Source organism: Eptatretus burgeri, chromosome 4, assembly GCF_056783735.1.
Source record: "Eptatretus burgeri isolate ZD-2024b chromosome 4, Ebu_testis_v1, whole genome shotgun sequence".
Taxonomy (NCBI): domain Eukaryota; kingdom Metazoa; phylum Chordata; class Myxini; order Myxiniformes; family Myxinidae; genus Eptatretus; species Eptatretus burgeri.
The window spans coordinates 19,559,697-19,584,747 of NC_140964.1; the positions used below are offsets into that span (position 1 = coordinate 19,559,697).

At 46.8% G+C, this 25,051-nt stretch overlaps 1 protein-coding gene across 6 annotated transcripts in view; it reads right to left on the reverse strand.

The window, feature by feature from the left end:
- ZNF236 (zinc finger protein 236) overlaps window positions 1-25,051 on the reverse strand; it is a 229,328-nt gene that overhangs the window by 79,494 nt on the left and 124,783 nt on the right. For all 6 annotated transcript variants that reach the window (XM_085877114.1, XM_085877115.1, XM_085877113.1 and 3 more), the window contains 4 exons: window positions 24,458-24,767; window positions 16,882-16,985; window positions 14,932-15,124; window positions 14,587-14,777 (listed from right to left, as the gene is read on the reverse strand). In XM_085877114.1, coding sequence (XP_085733240.1) covers window positions 14,587-14,777; window positions 14,932-15,124; window positions 16,882-16,985; window positions 24,458-24,767 — 798 coding nt within the window. The remainder of the gene's footprint in view (window positions 1-14,586; window positions 14,778-14,931; window positions 15,125-16,881; window positions 16,986-24,457; window positions 24,768-25,051) is intronic.

Here is a 25,051-nt window from a genome sequence, read left to right on the forward strand (position 1 = left end):
AGTGCCTGGCAGGGGGTGGGAACGGGGCCCCCTTGGTCGCACTATCTCAGCGCGGGGGGGAAACAGGAGGGGGTTGCTGATGCTCGGGGTATAGAGGATCTTTATTATGTGCGACGAGCGTCTCCACCTCGGCCAGGTCGCGCTGTCGGCCTCCCTCGGGTGCAGCTTCCTGCACGACGCGAGCACCCCCTCGTCTGGTGTCGCCGCCTTTCCACAGCTCCGTCCCCTCCGTTCCGACTCCAACGCACACGACGAGCAGCTCCACCGCCCGCGAAGTCTTGACCCTCTGCTTCCGACTCTCCTCTTCTTGACTCTCCGACCGACGAACACCGTCCTTTTATCCCCCCCGTAACTTCGCCTTTGACCCCCTCCCTTTGACCTTTCACCTCGCTCCCCATTGGCCCGAGAAAAAGTGGGCGTGAAGGCTTTTTGATCCACAAATTTGCATATATCGATCGTTCTGGAGGCGGGGCCAAATCGCCCCTCGCTCACCGATTGGACGGCAAAAAGTGGGCGTGTGTCGTTTTGATCCGTTTTTGAAGCAGAAAATCCGTGGTTTTGTACACGCTGTTCGACGCGCGTTCTGCATGAGTCCAACACCGGTACCCACAGCGGGGCAAGAACGGTGGCGATGCTACGGTTGTGAGGTGTGCGTGAAGGTCGTGGCGGTTGTGGTGAAGCGGTGGTTGTGGTCGGTGGTTGATGTTGTGGTTGTGATCATGGCGGTTGGTCCAAAATAAAGATAGTAAAAGAAAAACGGCTATCCTGAAGAGTCGCAGCTCGCATAAATGACATGTATTCCCACTAGACAACGGGTTTGGGCCTAACTACACATGCACTTACCGAGATACCTCACCTAAGGGACCTGAATGGTGGTTTGCGAATCTGGTAACCACAACACTACCCCTTCCCTTTTTACAGACTCGTCCCGAGTCGTCAAATTTTCGTGTGCCATCATGTGTAGTTTTCCCCTAGTACATTTTACCTACGGATCCCTGAGTGCGACATTCATGGTATTCGTGTCCCCAAAATAAATAACCTGGCGGCTGCGTAACTACCTAAACAAACTCACTCACACGGACGACTTAAATAAAATTGCCGGCGCTAGACAGACATGCCGGGGGGCGCACTCATATTTACAGTACATCTTAACCTTAACTTACAAATTTTACACTAAACCATGGCCCAGGATCATTGAACTCTGCAAAAAGAAAGCAGTTAACAGGGAGCCAGGCTGCCCACATGCAGTCTCTGGCTCAAACAATGCAGGTGACAGGGAACGTGGCTGGCTGCTCACACGCAGTCCAAGGCCTTCCCTTTTGAACTGAACGCACTGAACCACAACGGTGCATGGGCCGCACAAACGTAGTCTCCGTGCCAGCTCAAGTGGCACACGCAATGAGCACAACGAATGAATGGATGAATGGATGGACGCAAAACACGGTGCACGGGCTGCCACTGCAGGCCCGTGTTGTAGCTGCCAACAGGGCAGTTCTTGCAGCTTGCAAACTGTTGCCTTGATCCTGGCGCACATGGAAATGAACAGGGGGGGGGGGGCAAAGCAAAAATTGAACGGGGCTGGTGAACATGGGCAGTGGGCATGGCATGGCAAAGGTGAGCAGGCAATCACAGCCCGCAGAAGAAGGCCGCTGCAGGCAACCACAGCCAGCAGATGAACTGGCCGGCACAGGCCTTGAAGCAAAACACGGCCAGCCGATGAAGTTGGCCAGCTCTTGCCGTTCAGTGGAGGTTGGTGGAGGGAGTGCGGTGGTGCTGGCCACTTGGAGGGCGGGCTCGGACCTACCTACCTGTCTCCCTCCCAACCTATCGCCTTTGCCTGTCACTGTACATACCCACTCCCTTAATTTGTCAAACCCCAATTTAGCCCCAACTTATTTTTTTATTGTTTTTATTTTTACTTCCCCACTATAAATCGTCCCCTAACCCCCTTTATCGTCCTTGTTCGGCTAACCTATCCTGTCACCTAGCCTACTCCCAACCCCTACGTTCCCTTCCCGGAGGGGAATAAGGGAGAGCTAACGTCCTGTGTCGAGGCCCAACGGAGCCTCAGAATGGCCTCCCCAGAGTTCGGCGATCTTAACACCAAGTGGGTCCAGCGGCCCACAACGACAGCGAGGGGATGGATGGTGCGGAGGGGTACACTTCCTAATCTACCCTATCCATTTAACTGCTAAACTACCCCGGGGCTTTCAACAAGCGCCTCTCGCTTAAACTATTGGTTCTATAAACCCAGATTCCCGTCGCCTGTGTTGGTGTCCTTACAATTTCGGGCCTCGCCCCCCAATTTTCTCTCCGTGCCCTCACACGGTCTTCTGGCTGGGACACGTGGCTCCCTTTGGCAGGCACGACCCTCTGCCGAATCTCCCGCTATGGCACCCCCGGGCACTACACTGCCTCCGAGCCTACCAGCTCCCTAAAACCGGGGAGTGCCCCCCATGGCACCTCCCCTGAAACGCACACGTGGCAGGCCGGCCTCCCGGGCCCCTTTCCGAGGGTCACCCGTGCCCACAACACTGCCCACGCGGCTAATGGCGCCCCGGGCCCCTGCACCGAGCAGGCGCACCCGTGCCCACTACTCTATCCCGGCCCCCCATGGGCCCATGGCCTACCGCGGCCGACTAGCCTGGTGCCCGGGGTACCCACTCAGCGATACTCACCTTTCGCAGCCACGCTCCCAAGCCCGTCAACAGGGCTCCTGCACCCCTCCAAATGGGTTTCGAGCCTACACTCCCACCAACAGCAAAACGACCTCCATTTTTCAATTTGACTAACCCAGCTAACTCACTTTACTCTGACCCCGGGGTCCCTTGGGCGGGAGTCACTCCTCCCCCCAATCACTCATCGCACCATGCATTCCCCATTCACTCCATTCACACAGACCCGCTGGCCTCACTCACTCACCAAGCACATGCTTCCAATTTACTCACCAACAACTCTTCAACACACACACCACTGAACTCTGCCATCCTTCTAACTACATCCCCTAACTAACTCGTGCTCCCACGTCGTCCCTTAAACTAGTAGCACGTTCCTTTTAACACTAGGTAGCTAAACTACGTCAACTCTACACATTCACTGTCTGTCACTGTCTCCTAATCTCTTTAATCAATTTCCCCACCTAAATCTGGCTACAATCCCTCTAACTAATCCATTCCACGGACTCCATGAGGACTTACCCCTGCCCCATGAAGTCGGTCTAACTAAGCTAACCCTTCCCCCTAACTAGTTTCCATCCTGTGCCCAGGTAAGGGGGTCTTTCACCCCTTGCCCAGGAATCCTTTGCACCCGAAAGTGAGGCTTGCTTTTTTTTTTTTTTTTCATGCGCAGCACCTGCGCGGCAACTCAGAGCTCGCGCACTTTGCACCTGCCCGTGACGTCATGCAGCTGCACGTGTTCCTCGTCCCTCCTTGGACGGTGCCATCCGGCAGAGATACCCCTCCTGCCGGATTCCAACCCCACGTGCAGCCATGACGTCACCGTGCGCATAAAAAAAAAAAAACACAAGCCACACGTCTCGAGGGGTTCCCCACGCGAACACATGTGCTTTGCCCGTTGGAGCTTAACACGCACGATCGCGTGGAGAACCCGTCCGGTCCAAATCCGTTTACCTGCCTAAACTTTGTCCGTCCGCAGGATCGGCAAATCCACCGCGTGCGTTTCCGGACCGGGACTTCACTCTCGCAAGCGAGCACGTGGTGGTCTCGTGCGTTGCACAGCACGAACCGCGTGCTCACTGCTGGGTGAACCCGGCACGGTCCTCGAAACAACTACAGCCGCTACTCGGCTTTCTTTCTTCTCATGTCGCCTTCGTCGTCGCCATTCAACCCACGCACACCTGCGTGTTACGACGCACACAGTCCACTCCATCACATTCACACCGGGAGACGCGGCTGCGTGCTCCCGCATGCCAACCGACATCTCCCTTACATACCGCTCTCTCACACACACGGTCTCCCTGGCACACAGCGACCTTGCACATGGCCGTTCACTCACGCGTGCCTCACTACTCACACAAACCATACTACTCACACGTGGTGCTCTATTCACTCGCGCGGGGGCACTCACCCGCGGTGCCTCACCCACACACGCGAGGGCACTCAACCGCTGTGCCTCATCCACACACCGTGCCTCACTCATACACGCGGGGGCACTCACCCGCGGTACCTCACTCATACACACGGCGACACTCACACACGCGGTCTCTTCCACACAACGTCCCTCACTCATACACGCGGGGGCACTCACCCGCGGTTCCTCACTCATACTGGCCGTTTCACTCACACACACGGCCTCTTCCACACACGGTTCCTCATCCACACACGGTGCCTCATCCAAACACGGCGTGCTGGGAAGCACGCACTCCAGCACCATCGCCACCACACCACTCACACACGGGGTCGCTTCCACACACGGGGACGCACTCACGCCTTGCACCACACACACAGGGACAACTACACTGGGGATTCGTATCCCCACAAGGGTCTCCGGGGCCTCTATACCCCCAAGCTCTCCGTGCACCCGTCCACAGCACTCGTCCCCTCAACCTCGCAAAACACGACCGAACTCACCTGGTCGTGACTCGCCTCAAGGGGGCATACTCCCTCCCCTCGTTCCTGGAGGAGGCCATCCCGCTGCTCGCACCGGGTCCCTACACGCTCCGCGAGCTCACCCCCATTGTCCTCCACTACCTCCGTGTGTGCGTGCGCGTCACTTACCCCGTCTTCATCGTGTAGTCTTCCCTCTATCGTTCCCATCTCCCGTGTCTCTGCCAACTCTTCACCCTTTACCTCCCTTGTCTCAACTATTATTTCTGTTGTCGTCACCTCGTGTCTCGTCTCACACGTTTTGGTCTCCCCATTTAATTTTTCCCTTTCGGTCACCGTCGATTCCTCTGTCACGACCCTCGCCCAACACGCCCCCCGAATTATTTTTTTACCCGCCTCCACCGTGGGCCTGTCAGCCGTTGCACCCCCTTCCAGCTCGTTTGCTCCCACACGTGGAGTCGCCATTTCCAGCTCCCTGGTCACGGCCTTCATGCCCGCCTGCAGGCATCGGCCCATGTTCTGCGTCTCACCCCGCAGCTTTTTCGTTCTTTCCTTCATTTGCTGTGTACTCGCATCGATCTTTTCGTTCATGCTTTTTATTTCGTTTTTCATATTCGTTTTTACTTCGTCCATTTGCTTGTTCATGTTCGCAATCATCTTCGCTGTCGTTTCCGCATACATTTTTGCCAGCATGGTGTATAGCTGGGTCATGTCGGGTGCGCTTGGGTGAGCCGTTTCGGCAGGGGTCGGGGAAGGGTTTTGGTGGAGAGGGGGGGGGGGGAAGTGTCATACACCGCGGCCGCTGCCGCACCCACCTCAGGTTCTGGGTTCAGTTGGGCGAGTCCGTGTTCCTGCACAATCAACATTTCCTGCTCGGGGATTCCATCCTGGACCATGGATTCTACATTACTACACATATACATTTCTAATACCCCCGGCTCCCGCTCGCCTTGAGACGCCATCTTGCTTCTCGTGAAGGGTTAATTTAACTCGCTCGTAATTTGGAGGGAATCGGGGGTCGCTTCTCTCACCCCTGGACCGATTCCCGTGAATTTAGCCGGAGACAGGACAGCCCGTTTTCCTGTTCTCCGTTACCAGTGCCGTGAGGAGGGCGATGAATTTGTATCGCACGACCTGACACCAGTGTTGCGGTCTTCGCGCCCGCCGGCGTGCGAACGGCCACGTAACTCGAATCGCGGCACGTCGCCCACCGGACGGACAATCCAGTCGTGACCCTCTCGGACTAACGCCGGGAACCAGTCACGGGTGGACCTTTCGGTCTCACCGCGATCGAGCCAATCAGCCCCCGCGTGGGATAGGGTTGCTCGCCAAATTCGAACTACCTAAGTACCCACGCGGAGGGTAGACCGGGCGATCGCACCTCGCCGCAGGTCGACTTCGGACACGGGCCACTTAAGCGACCCGTTCCGTACTATCAGAATAACCGAGCGGTGTTATCGTCGACCTCGACGGTTCGATTAATTATCGGGCGTATTCAGCCCACTACCAACCCTTTACGTGAAGCAAGATGGGGATTCAATGGAGGAAATGACGAAGCGAAGCGGGAGAACAGTTCAACAATAAAGCACATTTATTCGCGACGAACGGAAAGCACACAAATACAATTCCACCAAATGCACACAAAAAAAAGAAAACACAATTCCATTTACACAAAAAGCAAACATAAAAGTGAAAACACAGTGCAGAGCTAATACCGACTACCGAGCACACGGCAACACTTATACAATTCTACTTCACAGACGGCGCCGACAACACATACCCAAAACCAAGGAAAAGAAATCCCCCAAGAATGAGGTAGGCCTGAGGCCGAGACCGGGTCGGGCCTACCCGTCTGGTGATGAGACGCGGAGCGGCGATGGCGCCTCTCTCCGCGGGCCTCGTGGACAGTGCCTGGCAGGGGGGTGGGAACGGGGCCCCCTTGGTCGCACTATCTCAGCGCGGGGGGAAACAGGAGGGGGTTGCTGATGCTCGGGGTATAGAGGATCTTTATTATGTGCGACGAGCGTCTCCACCTCGGCCAGGTCGCGCTGTCGGCCTCCCTCGGGTGCAGCTTCCTGCACGACGCGAGCACCCCCTCGTCTGGTGTCGCCGCCTTTCCACAGCTCCGTCCCCTCCGTTCCGACTCCAACGCACACGACGAGCAGCTCCACCGCCCGCGAAGTCTTGACCCTCTGCTTCCGACTCTCCTCTTCTTGACTCTCCGACCGACGAACACCGTCATTTTATCCCCCCCGTAACTTCGCCTTTGACCCCCTCCCTTTGACCTTTCACCTCGCTCCCCATTGGCCCGAGAAAAAGTGGGCGTGAAGGCTTTTTGATCCACAAATTTGCATATATCGATCGTTCTGGAGGCGGGGCCAAATCGCCCCTCGCTCACCGATTGGACGGCAAAAAGTGGGCGTGTGTCGTTTTTGATCCGTTTTTGAAGCAGAAAATCCGTGGTTTTGTACACGCTGTTCGACGCGCGTTCTGCATGAGTCCAACACCGGTACCCACAGCGGGGCAAGAACGGTGGCGATGCTACGGTTGTGAGGTGTGCGTGAAGGTCGTGGCGGTTGTGGTGAAGCGGTGGTTGTGGTCGGTGGTTGATGTTGTGGTTGTGATCATGGCGGTTGGTCCAAAATAAAGATAGTAAAAGAAAAACGGCTATCCTGAAGAGTCGCAGCTCGCATAAATGACATGTATTCCCACTAGACAACGGGTTTGGGCCTAACTACACATGCACTTACCGAGATACCTCACCTAAGGGACCTGAATGGTGGTTTGCGAATCTGGTAACCACAACAATATATATATGTATATATATGTATATGTATATATATATATATATATATATATATATATATATATATATATATATATATCCATGTATATATACATATATATATATATATATATATACATCCATCCATGTGTATATATATATATATATATATATATATATATATATATATATATATATATATATATATCTATATATATATATATATCTATACATACATATATATCTATACATACATATATATCTATACATACATATATATATATATATATAAATATAAATATCCATCTATACATATATGTATATATATACTAGTGTGTACTAGGTGCGGTGGGACGCAAGAAGCACGCGGGCCACCATCCACTCCGCTTTATTGCGCGGCCAGAAGCACAGTCCTGCCACCCCTAGCGGGCGAGGCATGATATACGAAAACCCAATCACGTGACACAGCACACTCCTCCCCCCGTAAAATGACCCGTCACATAACGAACGGATAATCACAACATGACCATCAGAAACCCATCAACACTCATAATCCTCCAAGTACCGCGGCCGCACCCTGACCCGCCTCGGACGGGCAGCGCCACCAGACAGTCCAGGCTCATACGCCTCACGGCTCGGTCGAGGTGACACCCTAGCCGGACTTGCACTTTCCGCAACACCAGCTACCCCCGACTGCCCAGCCTGCTCGACGTCCCCGGGTAGGACGGCATCAGGCGAAGACCCCCTCGACGCCGGCCCAGCCAGCCCCGGCGAGACAACGTCAGGTGCCGGCGAGACTACCGGTGGGGGCCCCGCAACGCTCGGCTCGGGGAGGTGTGGGGGGGGTGACGCTGAACAGCGATCATGCATCTGGTCCACGTGCCGCTTCCACACATCCCCACCATCAGTCCGCACCATGCAATTCGCCGGCCCCAGCACCCCAGAGACCACCGCCGGCACCCACTTGGAACTGTGGAAATAATTGCGTACCATCACCCGCTGCCCCACCTCGAAGCTGCGCAGCCGCGTCGGACGCGACATTGCCCCACTCCCCGACCCTCCAGGTCGCAGCAAATCTAGCCTGGACCGCAAAGCCCGTCCATAGAGACGAACGGCAGGCGAGTTACCCGTGACAGGATGAACTGCGTTCCTGTCATGGAGCAAAAAAACATCGACCACCGCCTGCACAGGTGCAACACCCCCCCTGCGCAAAGCCCGCTTCAACATCTTGACAAACGACTCAGCTTGGCCATTCGTCTCAGGATGATACGGTGCGGACCTTAGATGTCGAATACCATTCTGGCGCATAAACTCATCAAATACACCCGCGATGAACTGCGGACCATTATCAGAGACCAGGATCTCCGGCAACCCTTTATTAGCAAAGATCGTCCGCAACTTCTCTACCGTAATGCTTGCTGAAGTATGCTGCATTACTACAACCTCCGGCCATTTAGAGAATTCATCAATCACAATCAAAAACATCTTGCCATTAACCGGTCCCGCAAAATCAACATGGACCCTCTGCCAAGCTCGGTCTGGCACAGGCCAGAGACTCGAAGCTCGACGCGGGTTATCAGCATCTGTCTGGCACGTGGTGTAACGCTTAACCAATTGCTCAATGTCTTTGTCCAACCCCGGCCACCACAACAGGCTACGAGCAAGACTCTTGGTCTTCACGATGCCCAGGTGACTGACATGCAGTTCTTCCAAACACCGCTGCCTGAACCTCGGTGGAATCACGGTCCTCATCCCCCACATTATGCACCGTTGGACCAACGACAGCTCCGTTGCGCGTGACGTGAAAGGTCGAAATGCCGGTGTCGAAGGCAGATCGCTCCAATTCCCCGTAGAAATCGCCTGGACGACACGGGCAAGCACCGGATCACGAGCCGATTCCACCGCGACCTGCCTGGCCGTGACCGGCCCGCTTTGGACCTGGTCCAGCGCAAACACATCGACCCGGTCGCCCAGCTCAGACGCAGCTGGACCCTCCGCACACGGCAAGCGCGAGAGGCCGTCGCAGTTAGCATGATTCTCGGTGCTTCAGAACTGAATATCATAATCGTAAGCACACAGAAACAGACACCACCGCTGTATTCGCGCCGCTGCTACCACCGGCACCCCGCGTTCGGGCCTCAGGATGAATTGAAGCGGTTTGTGATCCGTCTGTAAAATGAAATGCCGTCCCAGCAGATATTGATGAAACCTCCGCACACCCCAGACGATGCTGAGAGCCTCCCGTTCGATCTGGGCATATCCGCGCTCTGCTGTGGACAGGGTCTGGGATGCAAAACAAACAGGCCGCTCGGAACCATCATCCATCCTGTGGGTGAGCACTGCCCCGATACCATATGCAGAGCTGTCGCATGCCAATAGGAGCGGACGCGCAGGCTCGTAGTGCACGAGGACCGTATCCTCTGTGAGCAGCCGCTTGACGCGGTCGAACGACGCCTGGTGTGCAGGCCCCCAAATCCAGCGCTCGTTCTTCTTGAGCAACCGCGTCAGCGGCGCAAGTTGTGAGCTGAGCCCGCGCACGAACCTTTGGTAATACTGGGCCATACCAATGAACGAACGCAGCTGCGTCTTGTCGCGAGGCGGTGGCATGCGCTGAATCGCCTCCACCTTCCGAGGACCTTTCAACAGCCCCTCCGGCGTGATGATGTGCCCGAGGTATTCCAAGCGCTGCTTGAAGAACGCGCACTTGTTCCTGTTTAAGCGCAGGCCGCACGCTTCTAGCTTTGTCAGCACTCGGGCAATGTTCGCCAGATGCTCGTCCGCCGTTTTCCCCGCAATGAGTACATCGTCCAGGTAGGTCTGAGCGGGCAGGCCACTGCAAACCTGATCCATAGCTTTCTGCCACAAAGCCGGGGCCGAAGCAATCCCAAAACAGAGTCGGGTATATCGATAGAGTCCTTGACACGTGTTGATTGTTAAAAGCTCGCTACTCCCGGGATCCATCGGCAGGTGAAAATATGCATCACGCAGGTCTAGCTTCGTGAAGTATCGACTCCCCGCCAATCGCGCATATATTTCATCGATTGACGGCAATGGATATTGCTCCACGCTGAGCCCCGGGTTAACTGTGGATTGGAAGTCCCCGCACAATCGGACGTCCCCATTCCGTTTCAGCACCGTGACAACCGGGGTGGCCCAATCCGAGCATGACACCCGTTCTATCACTCCACAGGCCTCTAGCCTATCTAGTTCACCCTTGACCTTGTCCCGCAGGGCATACGGCACCGGACGCGGTTTACAAAACCGAGGAATCACCCCCTCCTTCAAGAAGAGTTTCGCCTCCCTGCCCTTGAGCTTTCCAAGGTCGTCTCTAAACAACCCTTGATGTCTTTGAAGAATCTCCTCCAACTGATCCACCCACTGGCTCGGCACGGGTTGCACAAGGTGAACTGCGGCCCAGTCTAGCCTGATGCGGGTCATCCAATCTCGGCCGAGGAGAGACGGCCCCCTCCCCCGTACGACGTACACCCGAAGCGTGGCGACCTGGCCTTGGTACCGCACAGACACGTCTGCCATCCCGACTGGCATTATCTTCTCGCGGGTGTACGTGAACAGCGCGAGGTTTGACCTGATAAGCTTCAAGCCGTTGAGTCTACGCGCGGTCTGTTCGCCGATGAGCAACACTGCTGCTCCTGTATCGACCTGGAACGTGATCGGCGATTCGTTCACTTCGACCTCCACCGTCATCGGGCGCGCCGTCGTCGGGCCAACTGAACCCAGGCTCAACAACGGCCGCTGGTTCCGCCCCGAGTCGCGTCGCACATCGCCGTCCACGACTTTAACGGTGGCCGACGCCCCACGGCACACACGCGCCAAATGACCCACCTTGTGACAATTCAAACACACGTTGCCTTTATACGGGCATGCACGGCGCAGGTGTCGACCTCCACATCCCAAGCATGTCCGCGGTGTCATCCCGCTGCACGCGTGGCCGCGCGGCGACGTCTGACCCGCATCGAAGGTCGTGCGCGCGTCCCGGGGTGCTCGCGACCCCGCGCGGCCGGTGATGGCTCGAACATCCCCGCGAGTCTGCTCAACCGCCATGTGTGCTTTCATTTTCTCCAAGATGTCCCGAAACGCCAGCCCGTCATCCCGGGGCCTGTTCGGTGCCACTAAATCACCCAGCAGCCGATAATGCTCCGGCGAAAGCGAAGCGAGCAAGATTGACTTCTGCTTGCTCTCGTCGACCACATCGTTCGCGTGGAAATAGCAATCCAATTGCTCTGAAAACGATTCGAAGTCGTCCCCGTCGAAAACGGGCATAAGTCCGTATGATCCCATCTTCGTCAGCCAACTAGTGTGTACTAGGTGCGGTGGGACGCAAGAAGCACGCGGGCCACCATCTACTCCGCTTTATTGCGCGGCCAGAAGCACAGTCCTGCCACCCCTAGCGGGCGAGGCATGATATACGAAAACCCAATCACGTGACACAGTACATATACATATATATATATATATATATATATATATATATATATATATATATACATATATATATCTATATATATACATATATATATCTATATATATACATATATATATCTATATATATATATATATATATATATATATATCTATATATATACATAACTATATCTATACATATATATATATATATATATATATATATATATATATATATATATATATATATATATATACATGTATATATATATATATATATATATATATATATATATATATATATATATATATATATATATATATATATATATATATATATATATACATATATATATATATATATATATATATACATATATATATATATATATATATATATATATATATATATATCTATACATATATATATATATATATATATATATATATATATATATATATATATATATATATATATATATATATCTATACATGTATATATATATATATATATATCTATATATATATATATATCTATATATATATATATATATATATATATATATATATATATATATATATATATATATATATATATATATATATATATATATATATATACATATACATGTATATATATATATATATATATATATCTATACATGTATATATATATATATATATATATATACATGTATATATATATATATATATATATATATATATATATATATATATATATATATATATATATCTATACATGTATATATATATATATATATATATATACATGTATATATATATATATATATATATATATACATATATATATATATCTATACATGTATATATATATATATATATATATATATATATATATATATATATATGTATATATATATATATATATATATACATGTATGTATATATATATATATATATATATATATATATATATATATATATATATATATATATATATATATATATATATATATATATATATATATATATATATATATATATATATATATATATATATATATATATATATATATATATATATATATATATATATATATATATACATACATGTATATATATATATACACATGAAAAAAATATATATATATATATATATATATATATATATATATATATATATATATATATATATATCTGCACATGAAAAAAAAAATATATATGTATATATATACCTGTACATATTTATAGAAATATATATACATATATATATATATATATATATATATATATATATATATATATATATATATCTATATATATATATATATATCTATACATATCTATATATATCTATAAATCTATACATATCTATATATATATATATATATATATATATATATATATATAAATCTATACATATCTATATATATATATATATATATATATATATATATATATATATATATATATATATATATATATATATAAATCTATACATATCTTTATATATATATATATATATATATATATATATATATATATATCTATATATATCTTTATATATATATATATATATATATATATATATATATATATATATATATATATATATATATATATATATATATATATATATATATATATATATATATATATACATATACATATAAATCTATACATATCTTTATACATCTTCTTCTTTCGGCTGCGCCCGTTAGGGGTCGCCACAGCGGATCATCCATTATGATCCGCATAGTGATTTGGCACATGTTTTACGCCGGATGCCCTTCCTGACGCAACCCTGGTCGCCTCTTACAACACAGGGATAACATATCTTTATATATATATATATATATATATATATATATATATATATATATATATATCCAGAAAATGTATACAATGTCAAGGCTCATATAAGAGCCAAAAGTTCACCACCATCTCAGATCGTCCCAATCCAAAAACATTATCTTTTTTAGCCTCATTAACCCCCTACCCCAAAGCCCTCCTCATTCCAAATTTCCAGTTTTTCCTTCCTGAGTTTCCTTCTGTCACCATCCTGTTCATCCCATTTGTCATTTTCTGTCCCCCCCCCCAATTACGCCCCACACCCATTGTTTGCCCAAGTCACCCTCTATTTTGTCCTTCAACTCCACTGTTGTTATCCCCCTCTCTATTGTTTCTTTCATCCTGTTGCATCATAATCTATTAAGTGTTACAGCTCTTCCATGAGCCTCGACTCTGTATCCCCAATTTTTTTTTTAAAGGTTGCAGAAAAAACATTTTTCAGAAGTTTACTGCTGTTGAAGCACCGTCAATTTACACCACCTTGTTTCACACGTTGTATCAGTTATCTGTGCCTATTGTTTGTGTCCTTTATGAAGTCCTTAAAAACTAAGTTTTCTGTTTGGAATGACTTTCAATTTTGTTTGACTTCCAGACAAGCAGACAGAGTAGAACATTTTATCCCACTGCCCTCTGAAACATGTGTGATCGGGACAAATTGCGAGCTAAATACTGCGAAACTACAGGTATATTTTCTGATTCATGTTCCAAATATAACATAACATTCAAATGAAATCAAGTTGTTCCTGGATAATAAACTGACATTTGTGGACAGACAGACACACAGACAGACATAATGAACCAAATGCTGAACACCGCTTTTCACTTCATGGGCATGGAGTAACAAGGTGAAGTGGGGAATAAAGTTGATGCATCAGTGGTTGGCAGCATGTTGGTGAGATTAGGAAGACAGCTACTCAAGCGATAACCAATGTCTGATGCAGTGCGAAGAGTGAATGCTCCAATCCACACACGACCTCTTACCAGCGATAGATGCAGGAAGCAGAGCTTGACTCACGATGCTAGCAGGCTGCAGGATTCCTGCCTCAAACTGTGATGTTGGTAACAAGCCTGTGCTGCCCGTCACAATTCCCTGATCAGCGGCAGCAGGGAAACCTTCACCTACAGGTTGGTTTGGCCCAGGCCTCGGTTCGCCTTTCTGATGCTGTGTTGTTCTACAGAGTAATGCAAGATGATGTGGGGTTTAAATACAAACCTAGTTCAAAAAAAAAACAAAAGGTTCAGGCTCATTATAGAGAAGAAACAGGTTTGTGGAGACAGACAGAAAAAAAAAAGTGCGATGATGACTACTCCATAATAATTGGTCACCCGTGATTGGGAGAAGTGGCTGGCTTCAGGTGCGACTGTATGTGGCTCTTGCGGTGACCGGAAGTGCGGAAGCGCTGCTCACAGTGCGGGCACTTGAACGGCTTGGCGCCCGTGTGCAGACGCATGTGCACCTTCAAGCTGCCCTTTGTTGAGAAGTGAGAGTCACAAATATGGCAGTGAAAGTGCTTCTGTCCTGTTCATGGCGAGATAGAAAAGTATATAAAAGCTTGATTGCAATGCATTTTGTACACAACTTTGGAAAAATTTACTTGGATCCTGGTGAAAAGGTGTTTGGTGATTTCGCAATGTGAAGTAGCAGAAAGGATCCAGCAAAGAAACAACAAACTATGTTTGAAAGATTTCCACCATTCCATGCAGGTGAATCATCAATCATCAACATCATCAATGTTCTGTCAACTGCTGGACTAAAGCCTCAGCATGTTGACACCATGTCGCTCTGTCCCTTGCTTTGTTGTTCCAACTGACTTTTCCCCGACATTTTTCTATTTCATCCCTCCATCTTAGATGTGACCTTCCCCTGTTCCTGTTGCCACCCATAGGTCTCCATGTTGTTCATATCATTGTCAACCTGTTGTCTGACCTTCTGCTAATGTGTCGTGCCCATTTCCATTTCATGAGTTTGATTATTTCCAAGATATCCTGAGTTTTGGTGTGTTCTCTGACCCGTTTATTTGTCTTTCTTTGGATGCAATGCCTAACATGTAATGTTCAATTTTGTGTTGTGTGTGCTGCTGTGAACTTTTTCTCCATTTTTGTTATTAATCCTGGTGAGTATGAGGTATTAAACCATGACAGCTCCAAAATGAATTGTTTGGACCATCAGTTTGTATAAAATTCAATCATAGAATCTTCATTATAGGAGGTAGGTATTTTTGTTTTTTTTTGGGGGGGGGGGTCATTACAAAGGAGGAAAAGTAAAGATGAGAAGAGGGGGGAAAAAAACCACGTTAATAATTGCTATATAGTGCACAAAACAGCAAATAAAAATTACTTATTGTCAAATGACATCGGCAGAGAAAGCAGACACACACACACACACACACACACACACACACACACACACACACACACACACACACACACACACACACACACACACACACACACACACACACACACACACACTTTTACAGTCTACGGCATGTGCGTTTCCTTTTGCACATGGTATGGAACAATTATGTTTGCATTCACGATCCATCTTGGAAATGAACACACCAGACGGTTTGGTGCATATTCAATGGATGATTTAGTTTTAATTTTTCCATTAATTCTTCTTTAATTAATGCTGGCTCAAAGGTAATATCAGCTTCAATGTGTACTTTTCTACTTGCAAGACAAGTTTTCTTAATTAACAGAAGGTAGAATTAATAAGCTCCGATAAGCTCACTTTGTCAAAGAGACGTATAATTGCATGCAAGGATTTAAGCAATATATATTACTCCTTGATGTATACACGAAATCATTCATTACTAGGGTATGAAAAGATATACATCTTTATATACCGTACATCCCACAGAATGTACGACAAGCCATTTTATAGCATTCACAAATTGCACAGCATAAAGGTTTACAAACCTGATAGAGACAGACACATGTACAAATCAAAAGAGAAAAACAACCTTGGAAATACAAAGAAATGCAAGCACAAAGACGAGACTCGTTTGTGAGGACAAAAATAAAAATAAAAACCACGAAAACAAAAGGGTGAGAGGAACGTGGGATCACAGACGCAGCATTTGTAACCAGACCAATGATGCGACAATTAATCCACAACTGCACCAAAATGAAACCGTTTCTTTATTCTGCCACCACGGTGCAATGACTACATTACAACCTCATTCGTTTGAGATTGATTAATCGTTATGAGGGATGGTTCCGAACCATGCATCCCGCAAGCCGAGCCTGTTGGCGGCTTGTTTCTGGACTCACCTGTGTGCGTTTTCATATGGCAGTCAAGCGTCGATTTCAGCGTGAACGATTTTCCACACTCGTCGCATTTGAAAGGCTTCTCACCGGTGTGAATGCGCAGGTGTCTGCGAGAGAAATTTTACGAAAACAAATAAACCACACTTTCTCCTGCCACTGTGAGATGAAGACGTTGCTCAAGTGAAGCATTGTTCCTTCGGAACTCAGCCGTGGTGCAGTGACGGCGGGTGAAGTCTGCAAAATGATCGGGGAATGTATGTAACAAATCCACAGCTTATACTGTGAGAAGGATGGCATGGTGGCGTGATCTATAAACTGTTCAGCAATAAGAAAGCAGACTGTACTCATCCATGCACTGAAGAGATAAAGGACAGCCCACCATCAAAATCGAGAACCTGCCCCATTGAATGGCAAAACTATTCACGAGAAATTCAAAATCACCATTTTCCAAAATTGTTTGCCATTACACACGTCACCAGCTACCTTTTAAAACAAAGGAAAATGGAATTTGAGCAAATGTAAGACAAAAAAAAAAGAAGAAAGAAAGAAAGAAATAATCAGTTTCAGAAGATAAAATGGCTTATCTATGCAAGAATAATCAAGAGATAATAAAAGAGGACTCTGCTCCAGTAATAATAAACATGAGGGCAATACCCCTGGGGGCTCACGTGGTAGTGGCTGGATAAGATAACCAGGGAGCCACTGGTTGGCATGGATGACCCACAAAATATGTAATGGAGAAGAAAGTAAATACCTATGGATTATTAGCTCGCCTGTTCGAAGAACAGAGAGCTTTAGCGAAACCCCCGGCGTGAGCGTGAAAATGTTAAAATTTTTGGTGCAAGTTATTTTTTCCTTTCTAATGTTTTTATCTACCACACTATTTATTATACGCCCGATATATATGTGTGTGTGTATATATATATATATATATATATATATATATATATATATATATATATATATATATATATATATATATATATATATATATATATATATATATATATATATATATATATATATATATATATATATATATATAGTGGTGTATTATGTGTCGTCCGTCCGTTCCTGTCCGCACTCTAAGTCCCAAAGTTTTCAACTTTCACATTTCATATTTGGTACATTGGTCCAGACTGTGGAGACGGTGTGTTGTTATATACGTTCGTCATCTTAAGTGGTTGCCATGGCAACCAGGATGCTGTTTTCCATCCGTTCCTGTCCGCACTCTCACTCCCAAAGTTTTCAACTTTCATGTTTCATATTTGGTACATCAGGACAGACAGTGGAGACGGTGTGTCGCGACATATGTTCGTCATCTAAAGTGGTTGCCATGGCAACCAGGATGCTGTTTTCCATCTGTTCCTGTCTGCACTCTAACTCCCAAAGTTTTCAACTTTCACGTTTCATATTTGGTACATAGGTGCAGACTGTGGAGACTGAGTGTTGCGACATACGTTCGTTATCTAAAGTGGTTGCCATGGCAACCAGGATGCTGTTTTCCACATAGTAGCACAATTCTGTATATACCTTCTTTTTCGGGCGTATATTGTGCTCACTTGCGCTCTTGTTACTGATTGCAATATACAAATACATATATTGCTTTAAAATTATTTGGATCAGACTTCACTGCAATGCTTTATAAAAAAAATATTAATTATTAGACGAGTCTTTTAAAAACGATAAATGTATAAACAGGCGAGCATTGGGTGGCTTTGATACCAACTCTGGTTTTTTAATGCCATGAACAAACTTTAGTACATACACGGTGATGAACGTTGTGGTAAAGTTTCATTGAAATTGTAAGTGAAGCTTCAGAGAAGAAGTTGAAAGTATCTGTTTCGGGACGGAATGACGGACGACACGCCATCCCGTAAGCTCCCCGGAACTACATTCCAGGAGAGCTAAAGAAAGTAGATATCTGCGATCGCAAAGCGATGACAAATGGTAACCCCCCCCCCCAATCCTCGGTACCCACGAACCAATGATGGCCATATTCTTTTTGGACTGCCATATGACCTTGACCTTCAACATTTAGGGATAGAGTGCAAATTTAGAAAACGTGTCCCCATCAACAATGTATCCATAAAATTCAACATCATGAAAAATCAGTGGAAAATTAGTCAAGTTATGATCAAAAAGGAGTTTTGTGTTAATGAGGTCAATCCGAATAAAGTAGGTCAAGGACACGGACCAAATATTACGTGCACAACTTAAGTGCAGGTACACCAGTATGATGCAAAAACATCTTGGAAGGCCAAACGGTCTGAGATTTCGCATTGGCAAAACTGAGCGATGTCAAAAAACAAGGTTGTATTTTTTCAGACCGCAATTTGACAGTGACCTTTATGTTGGAGGAATACGATGTAAATTAAGCGTAAATGCGCCTTTCTCTCGGTCTAGGCTATCTCGAGAGGGCAAACCTTCGGCGAGTTATGAAGATTAATGTTAAAAATGTCGACAATTAATTCATCACGATAAAAATTAGGTTAAGGTCAAAAACAATTATATCAACCCCGTATACTTTTTATTCCCATTAATAATGCAAAATTTCATTCCAAAAGTCCCAGCCAGCTCTGAGATACAGATCGTAAATTGGGAGAGAGAAAAAAAAGAAAGAAAAACCCTGTGGGCCAAATTTACAAAAGGCGCTTAACGAGCATCTTGCTAACACACACCTAACCCTAAAACGCTGACAATAACATCGTTGCACGCACACAGCGAATTTCGTGTCTAAATTGCAATTTACGAAGGGAGATAAACAGGCGATTGGCCTGTGAAACATCGCACATATCTCAAACATCCAACTGCAATGATGTACTTGCAGAGAATCAAAGTGCCGTGGACGATTGTTGGAGGGGATTCAGCACATTTCTCCTCATCTTAGGTTGATTCAGGTCATCCTTCTCTCGATTCAGCAGCCAACGAAATGATTGCTTTGAGTCAGCAACTCCGGAAAAATTTGATGTCGTCATACTTCTCCAGGGAATTGCATTGAACCTCGAAGATTCTCAATGCATGTCGGTGAACTGCCCTATTCTGATACTCTTCTGCATTCTCTTGAGCCAATTAAAGCAAACGTTCCACGTAAACTACTAATTATAAGCCATGTAATGCTTGCTTGTCAGGTAAGGTCAGGTATGGGAGCATCTGCCAGAGCAATGTGTTGCTGCGTCCACTTTCCGTCAGTACTCCAGGAGCTCCGTCTCGCCATCCCCCAGGCAGATGCCTGGCCCATTCTCATCTCCTTGACATGGTAACCAACCTACTGCAACCACAGGCACATGGTCAGCCCATTGGCCTCCTCCACTCACGAGGCTCCCTCGCTGAAAGAATCTGGTGAGCAGAATCAGCGTCAGGAAAACAAGCCACATGTCCACACAGCTTCAGCTGACGCTCACAGACTATGCAGGTAACAAATCTCATTTGAGTCTCTCTCAGCAACCGCTCGTTGGACACAAAGTCCGACCAGCGATAACCAAGGATTTTCTGAAGAGACCCGGTACCAAAGGAATTAAGTCTCCGTCTCAGATCCCTGGTCAGAGTCCAAGTCTCACATTCGTAGAGCAAGACTTGAAGCACCAGGGATCTGAAGACTCAGACTTTCATCCTCCCGCAAAGGTATTGAGCGCACCACACCCCATGGATCCAGTGAATCCCTGACTCCCCAGGCCCGACCCGGACGTCCATTGACCTCTGGCTCTCAGCCAGCAGAGACATGAATATCACTGCAGAGGTAAGTGAATCTCGCCGTGACCTGAACATCCTCACCACAAACAGGTACAGACAGAACATCAGCATCCAAGATGTCAATGAAAGCCTGGATCTTGGTTTTGACCCAGGAAACACAAAATCCCAGTGGCTCCGATTCCTCATTCAGCACCTCGAGGGCCCCCAAAAGGATATCGAGAGTCTCCGCAAAGATCACTGCATCATCTGCGATATCAAGGTCAGAGATCTTGACATTCCAAAACGATGTACCACAGCTTGATCTCTCCGACATCCTCCCCAGAATCCAGTCCATACAAGCGCTGAAAAGTGTGGGGGCCAGCACACACCACAACTGACGAACTCCATTGCAACTGGAAATAAGTCGGAGATGGTATCACCACATCTCACAGCACTCTCAGCGCCAGAGTACAGTTCAGACATCAGATTGATCAGTTTTTGTGGCACCGCACGAAGACCAAGAATCCTCCAGAGGGCAGCCCGGTTCACTGAATCAAACGCTTCACAGAGATCAACATAGACTACAATCAGCCTCTGCCAAAACTCTCGCCTGCGTTCAGTGAGGATGCGGCGGTCAATCGTTGACCTCTTTGGTGTGAAGCATGACGACTTTGGACACTGATGCTCAAGCAGACGGTGGCAAACCCTATCAAGAATTATCCGAGTAAAGACCTTGCCCTGGAATGAGCTGTTAGCGTCACCCCTCGGTAGTTGTTGCAGTCCCAGCGATCACCCTTCCCTTTCCAGAGAGGGACAACAAGGTCCCTCTTCCAGTCAGTTGGGATGATGCCTGTGTTCCAGGCAGAGCACAGAACTGCATGCAATGACATGAGTACAGCATTTCAACCAGCATTGAGAAGTTCAGCATAGATGCCACAAATCCCAGGAGCTTTACCCCATTTCAACTGATTCACCACAGTCTGTTTTCAACAAACAATGATGGATCACAGTTGATTGAAGAATCAGCAATAGGGATAGTAACACCCCTGCCATCCAACTGCACAGCTGGTGGATCAGCCTGGCACAGCCGCTCAAAGTAAACGGCCCAGCGGGCCTTCACTTCGGACTCCTCTGTCAAGAGCCCACCAACCTCCGCTCTAACTGCAGTACACCAAAGGAAGAGCTTGGAGGAACGCAATACGCAAATTCCCCTGTGAGCAGGACGAGAATCATTTGACCACAGGTGATGCTCCACCCCCTCACAGATTCCTGGCACAACATCAGCGCATGTACAGTTTTACGTCTCAACTCCCTGAACAGCTCAGCTCTGCCATTAAGCCTCGCCCAACGACTCTGATCAAAGGTATCCAGTGTCCCTTGAGAGGCAAAACTCTTCTTCGCCCGATGGTGAGTTCCAAGACATCAACCAGCAACATCAAGGACGGTGATCTTGAAAGCACTCCACAACTCTTCAGGATTCCCCAAAGCACCCAGATCCCCCAAATCCTCACTCAGCTTATTGGCAAACTCCTCAGCTTCCCTCTCATGCTTGAGGTTGCCAAAATCCAGCCAAGGCTAGGATGGTATCATTCTCCCGGATTTAAGCTGCAACTTCAGAGTTGCTACCACAAGCCTGTGGTCAGTATTGAGGAATGAGCACTCTGGTCGACCCTGCAGTTCTGGATCATCCTCCATTGGCCATCAACAAGCACATGGTCAATCTCCTTGGCCACACCACCAGCGTTGGAATACCAAGTCCAGCGATGAGCATACGAGTGCTGAAACCATGAACCAGCCACCCTGAGTCCATGACTTCTGACAAAGTCAAGGAACTTTGTGCTATTCTGGTTCACAGTTCCAGACCCATGGGGACCAACACACGTCTCATAACCATCCCGATCAGTTCCAGTCGATGCACTGAAATCCCCCAAGACGACACGAATATCTTACCTGGGGCACTGATCAACCACAGACTCGAGCGTGGCAAAGAATGCGTCCATGATGAGATCACTCTCCTCAGTCGGAGCATATGCAAAGACCAGGGAAACGACAACCAAGGAACGATGAATCCTTCGTCTCATAATATGCTCGTTGACTGGTGTTACCTAAATTATCATTGGAGTCAGCTTATTGGACACAGCTTCAGCAACTCCTTGGGCATGGTAACCAGCAGAATGATCAGACCAATAGTCGATGTAACCACCCACCACGACCGCGCTACTATCCAGTCTCCGAACCTCAGAGAGAGCTGCAATCCCGATGTCCAAACGCTTGAGCTCAGATGATAACAGAGACAGGTGATCATCCTTTCTTCGAGATGAGACATTCCGGGCACCCACCTGAAGGAACCACCTCTGGTTAATTCAAGGAGACTGTTGTCTGGTGGACGACACCTCAGCATCACCTTGACATACACTTCCACAATCTGACCCGAGAAGGTTACCCTGTGGTTTTCGTCCTATCATCAAGTGTGGTTCCCGAAGGCTTTGCTCCAATCCCATAAACCAGTGAGCTGCCCTGCAGAGGAGGAACTCCCACAGAGTGCATTTTCAGATTTCTTTGTGTTTTTGTGTTTTGCGGAGCGAAGGGTTTTACGATGTCCGGAGTGCAAATTCTGCCACCAACCTCCTAAAAAAAGTAACCCAACTGCAGGAGGACGTCCGCAGATACATTTTGGTACTAGATATGGATGGCCGTTTGCTCACAAGGAGCTCCTTCGCCCTTTGACAGGTTTTGTTTTTAATCCTGCTTGCTGTCCATATCCAAACACCCTCCTCACCAGAAAACGGGGGGAGACAGTTTAGTCGCCGACAACCCAACCATGAAACAGGTTAGTACAAGTTTACATGGTACCTGCAGCAAGTCACAGATCTAATCTGGCCTGACCTGACAATATGCTTGCTCCAAGGCCTTAAACTTATTGAACATGCTTTCTTCGACGTGGAAAAGTTTCTTCATTATCCAAACGCTTGTGATTAGGTTTTGATCGTGCATTAGATAATCACTCTTTGGCGACTAACTTTGAATGGGTGATCGTCGCACGATTAGCGATTCTACACACGTCTAACTCTTAAATACCCTTTTTAAATTCGGCCCCATGTGTTTACTAGTCCGAGGGGGTTGAATAAACTCTGGGGTACCATTAAAAACTGGGGGTACTGGGTAGAAACAAATCCAACAGCAGCAACAAGCCTCATCCTATCATAATAGGGTGAGGCTTAAAAACTATTCACTTTGGGAACGAATATGCCCCAATCTTCCTGTTTTATAAGTGACATTCTTTCGTCAATGTTTAACGAAATACAAATACTCACCTGTTCCTTTACTGAGCAATAATGATTCTCAGAAGTATTTAGAGTCAATTTGTGTTACCTGCTGAACTGCGTTATCCTCCTGTGCAGATCCTAACAGTTTATTTTTTTTTGGACAATACTGAACTTTGTGACCACAGTTCAGGAAATATTTGTGTGTGGTTCTTAGCGTGGTTCGTCTTTAATGATAATTAAAATTCCTTCATGTGGACTCCATTCCCTTTTTGAGTTTATTCTTACCTTTGGAAACGCTTGCCTGTGTCTATCCAATCATGTTTTCCTTTGGAGTGCATCGAGGTTTCACCTGAGATACCCATTTACTCTTGCCAACCCTCCGCACATTACCTTCCTTTTATCAGACACAGTAAAGTTTTGGATAGGCGGGATGCATGCTAGTGAGTGCCGTTTTAGTGTTTTGACCATTTTGTTCTGTAAGTTGACAGTTGAAACCCCCTAATTTTGTCATTTTTCTCTTCCTTGAGTTTTGACAATAACAATGGTGTGTGTGTGTGTGTGTGTGTGTGTGTGTGTGTGTGTGTGTGTGTGTGTGTGTGTGTGTGTGTGTGTGTGTGTGTGTGTACATGAAAATGTTGCACCTGAGGAGGTCACTGGGTTTCTTGAAGCTCTTTGGACAGTAAGAGCAGCTGTGAGCATGTCGTGGCTCATCCTCAGTTGTTATACCGGGCTCCTTCATCTCGCTAACGCGGTCACGTTCAGCCGCCGACTGCACAAGAAGTCGCTCAGACACAGATGCCGCCTGGTCGGGTCTCGAGCACGCGAGCTGGGCAGCCTCCTCACTGGATAATGTCACGAGACCCAGACGCTGGCGGCGTGCCGCACACCGTATGCCACTACCTTCCCCAGCCAGCAGCTGCTGATCCCCTTCTCCACAATCTTCATTTGGCTCTGCCAGCAAACAGAATGACCAAAAAAGAAAGAAAACACATTTGGTCAAGGCCAAAAACAGATAGCAATTACAAAAATCAGGATTAGGCTTGTGAACACCATGAGAAAAATGTATTGACCATGATTGGCAGTACATTCTCAACTTTGTAAAGCTCATCTGTTGGACCACTCCTTCGTCCTTACACGAACCTTATGAATGTAATGTTGATATTCCAATAAACTCCACATAAGTTGGCACGTGCATATTTCACACAAGTGTATGAGATTTGTGAGCAAGAACATAA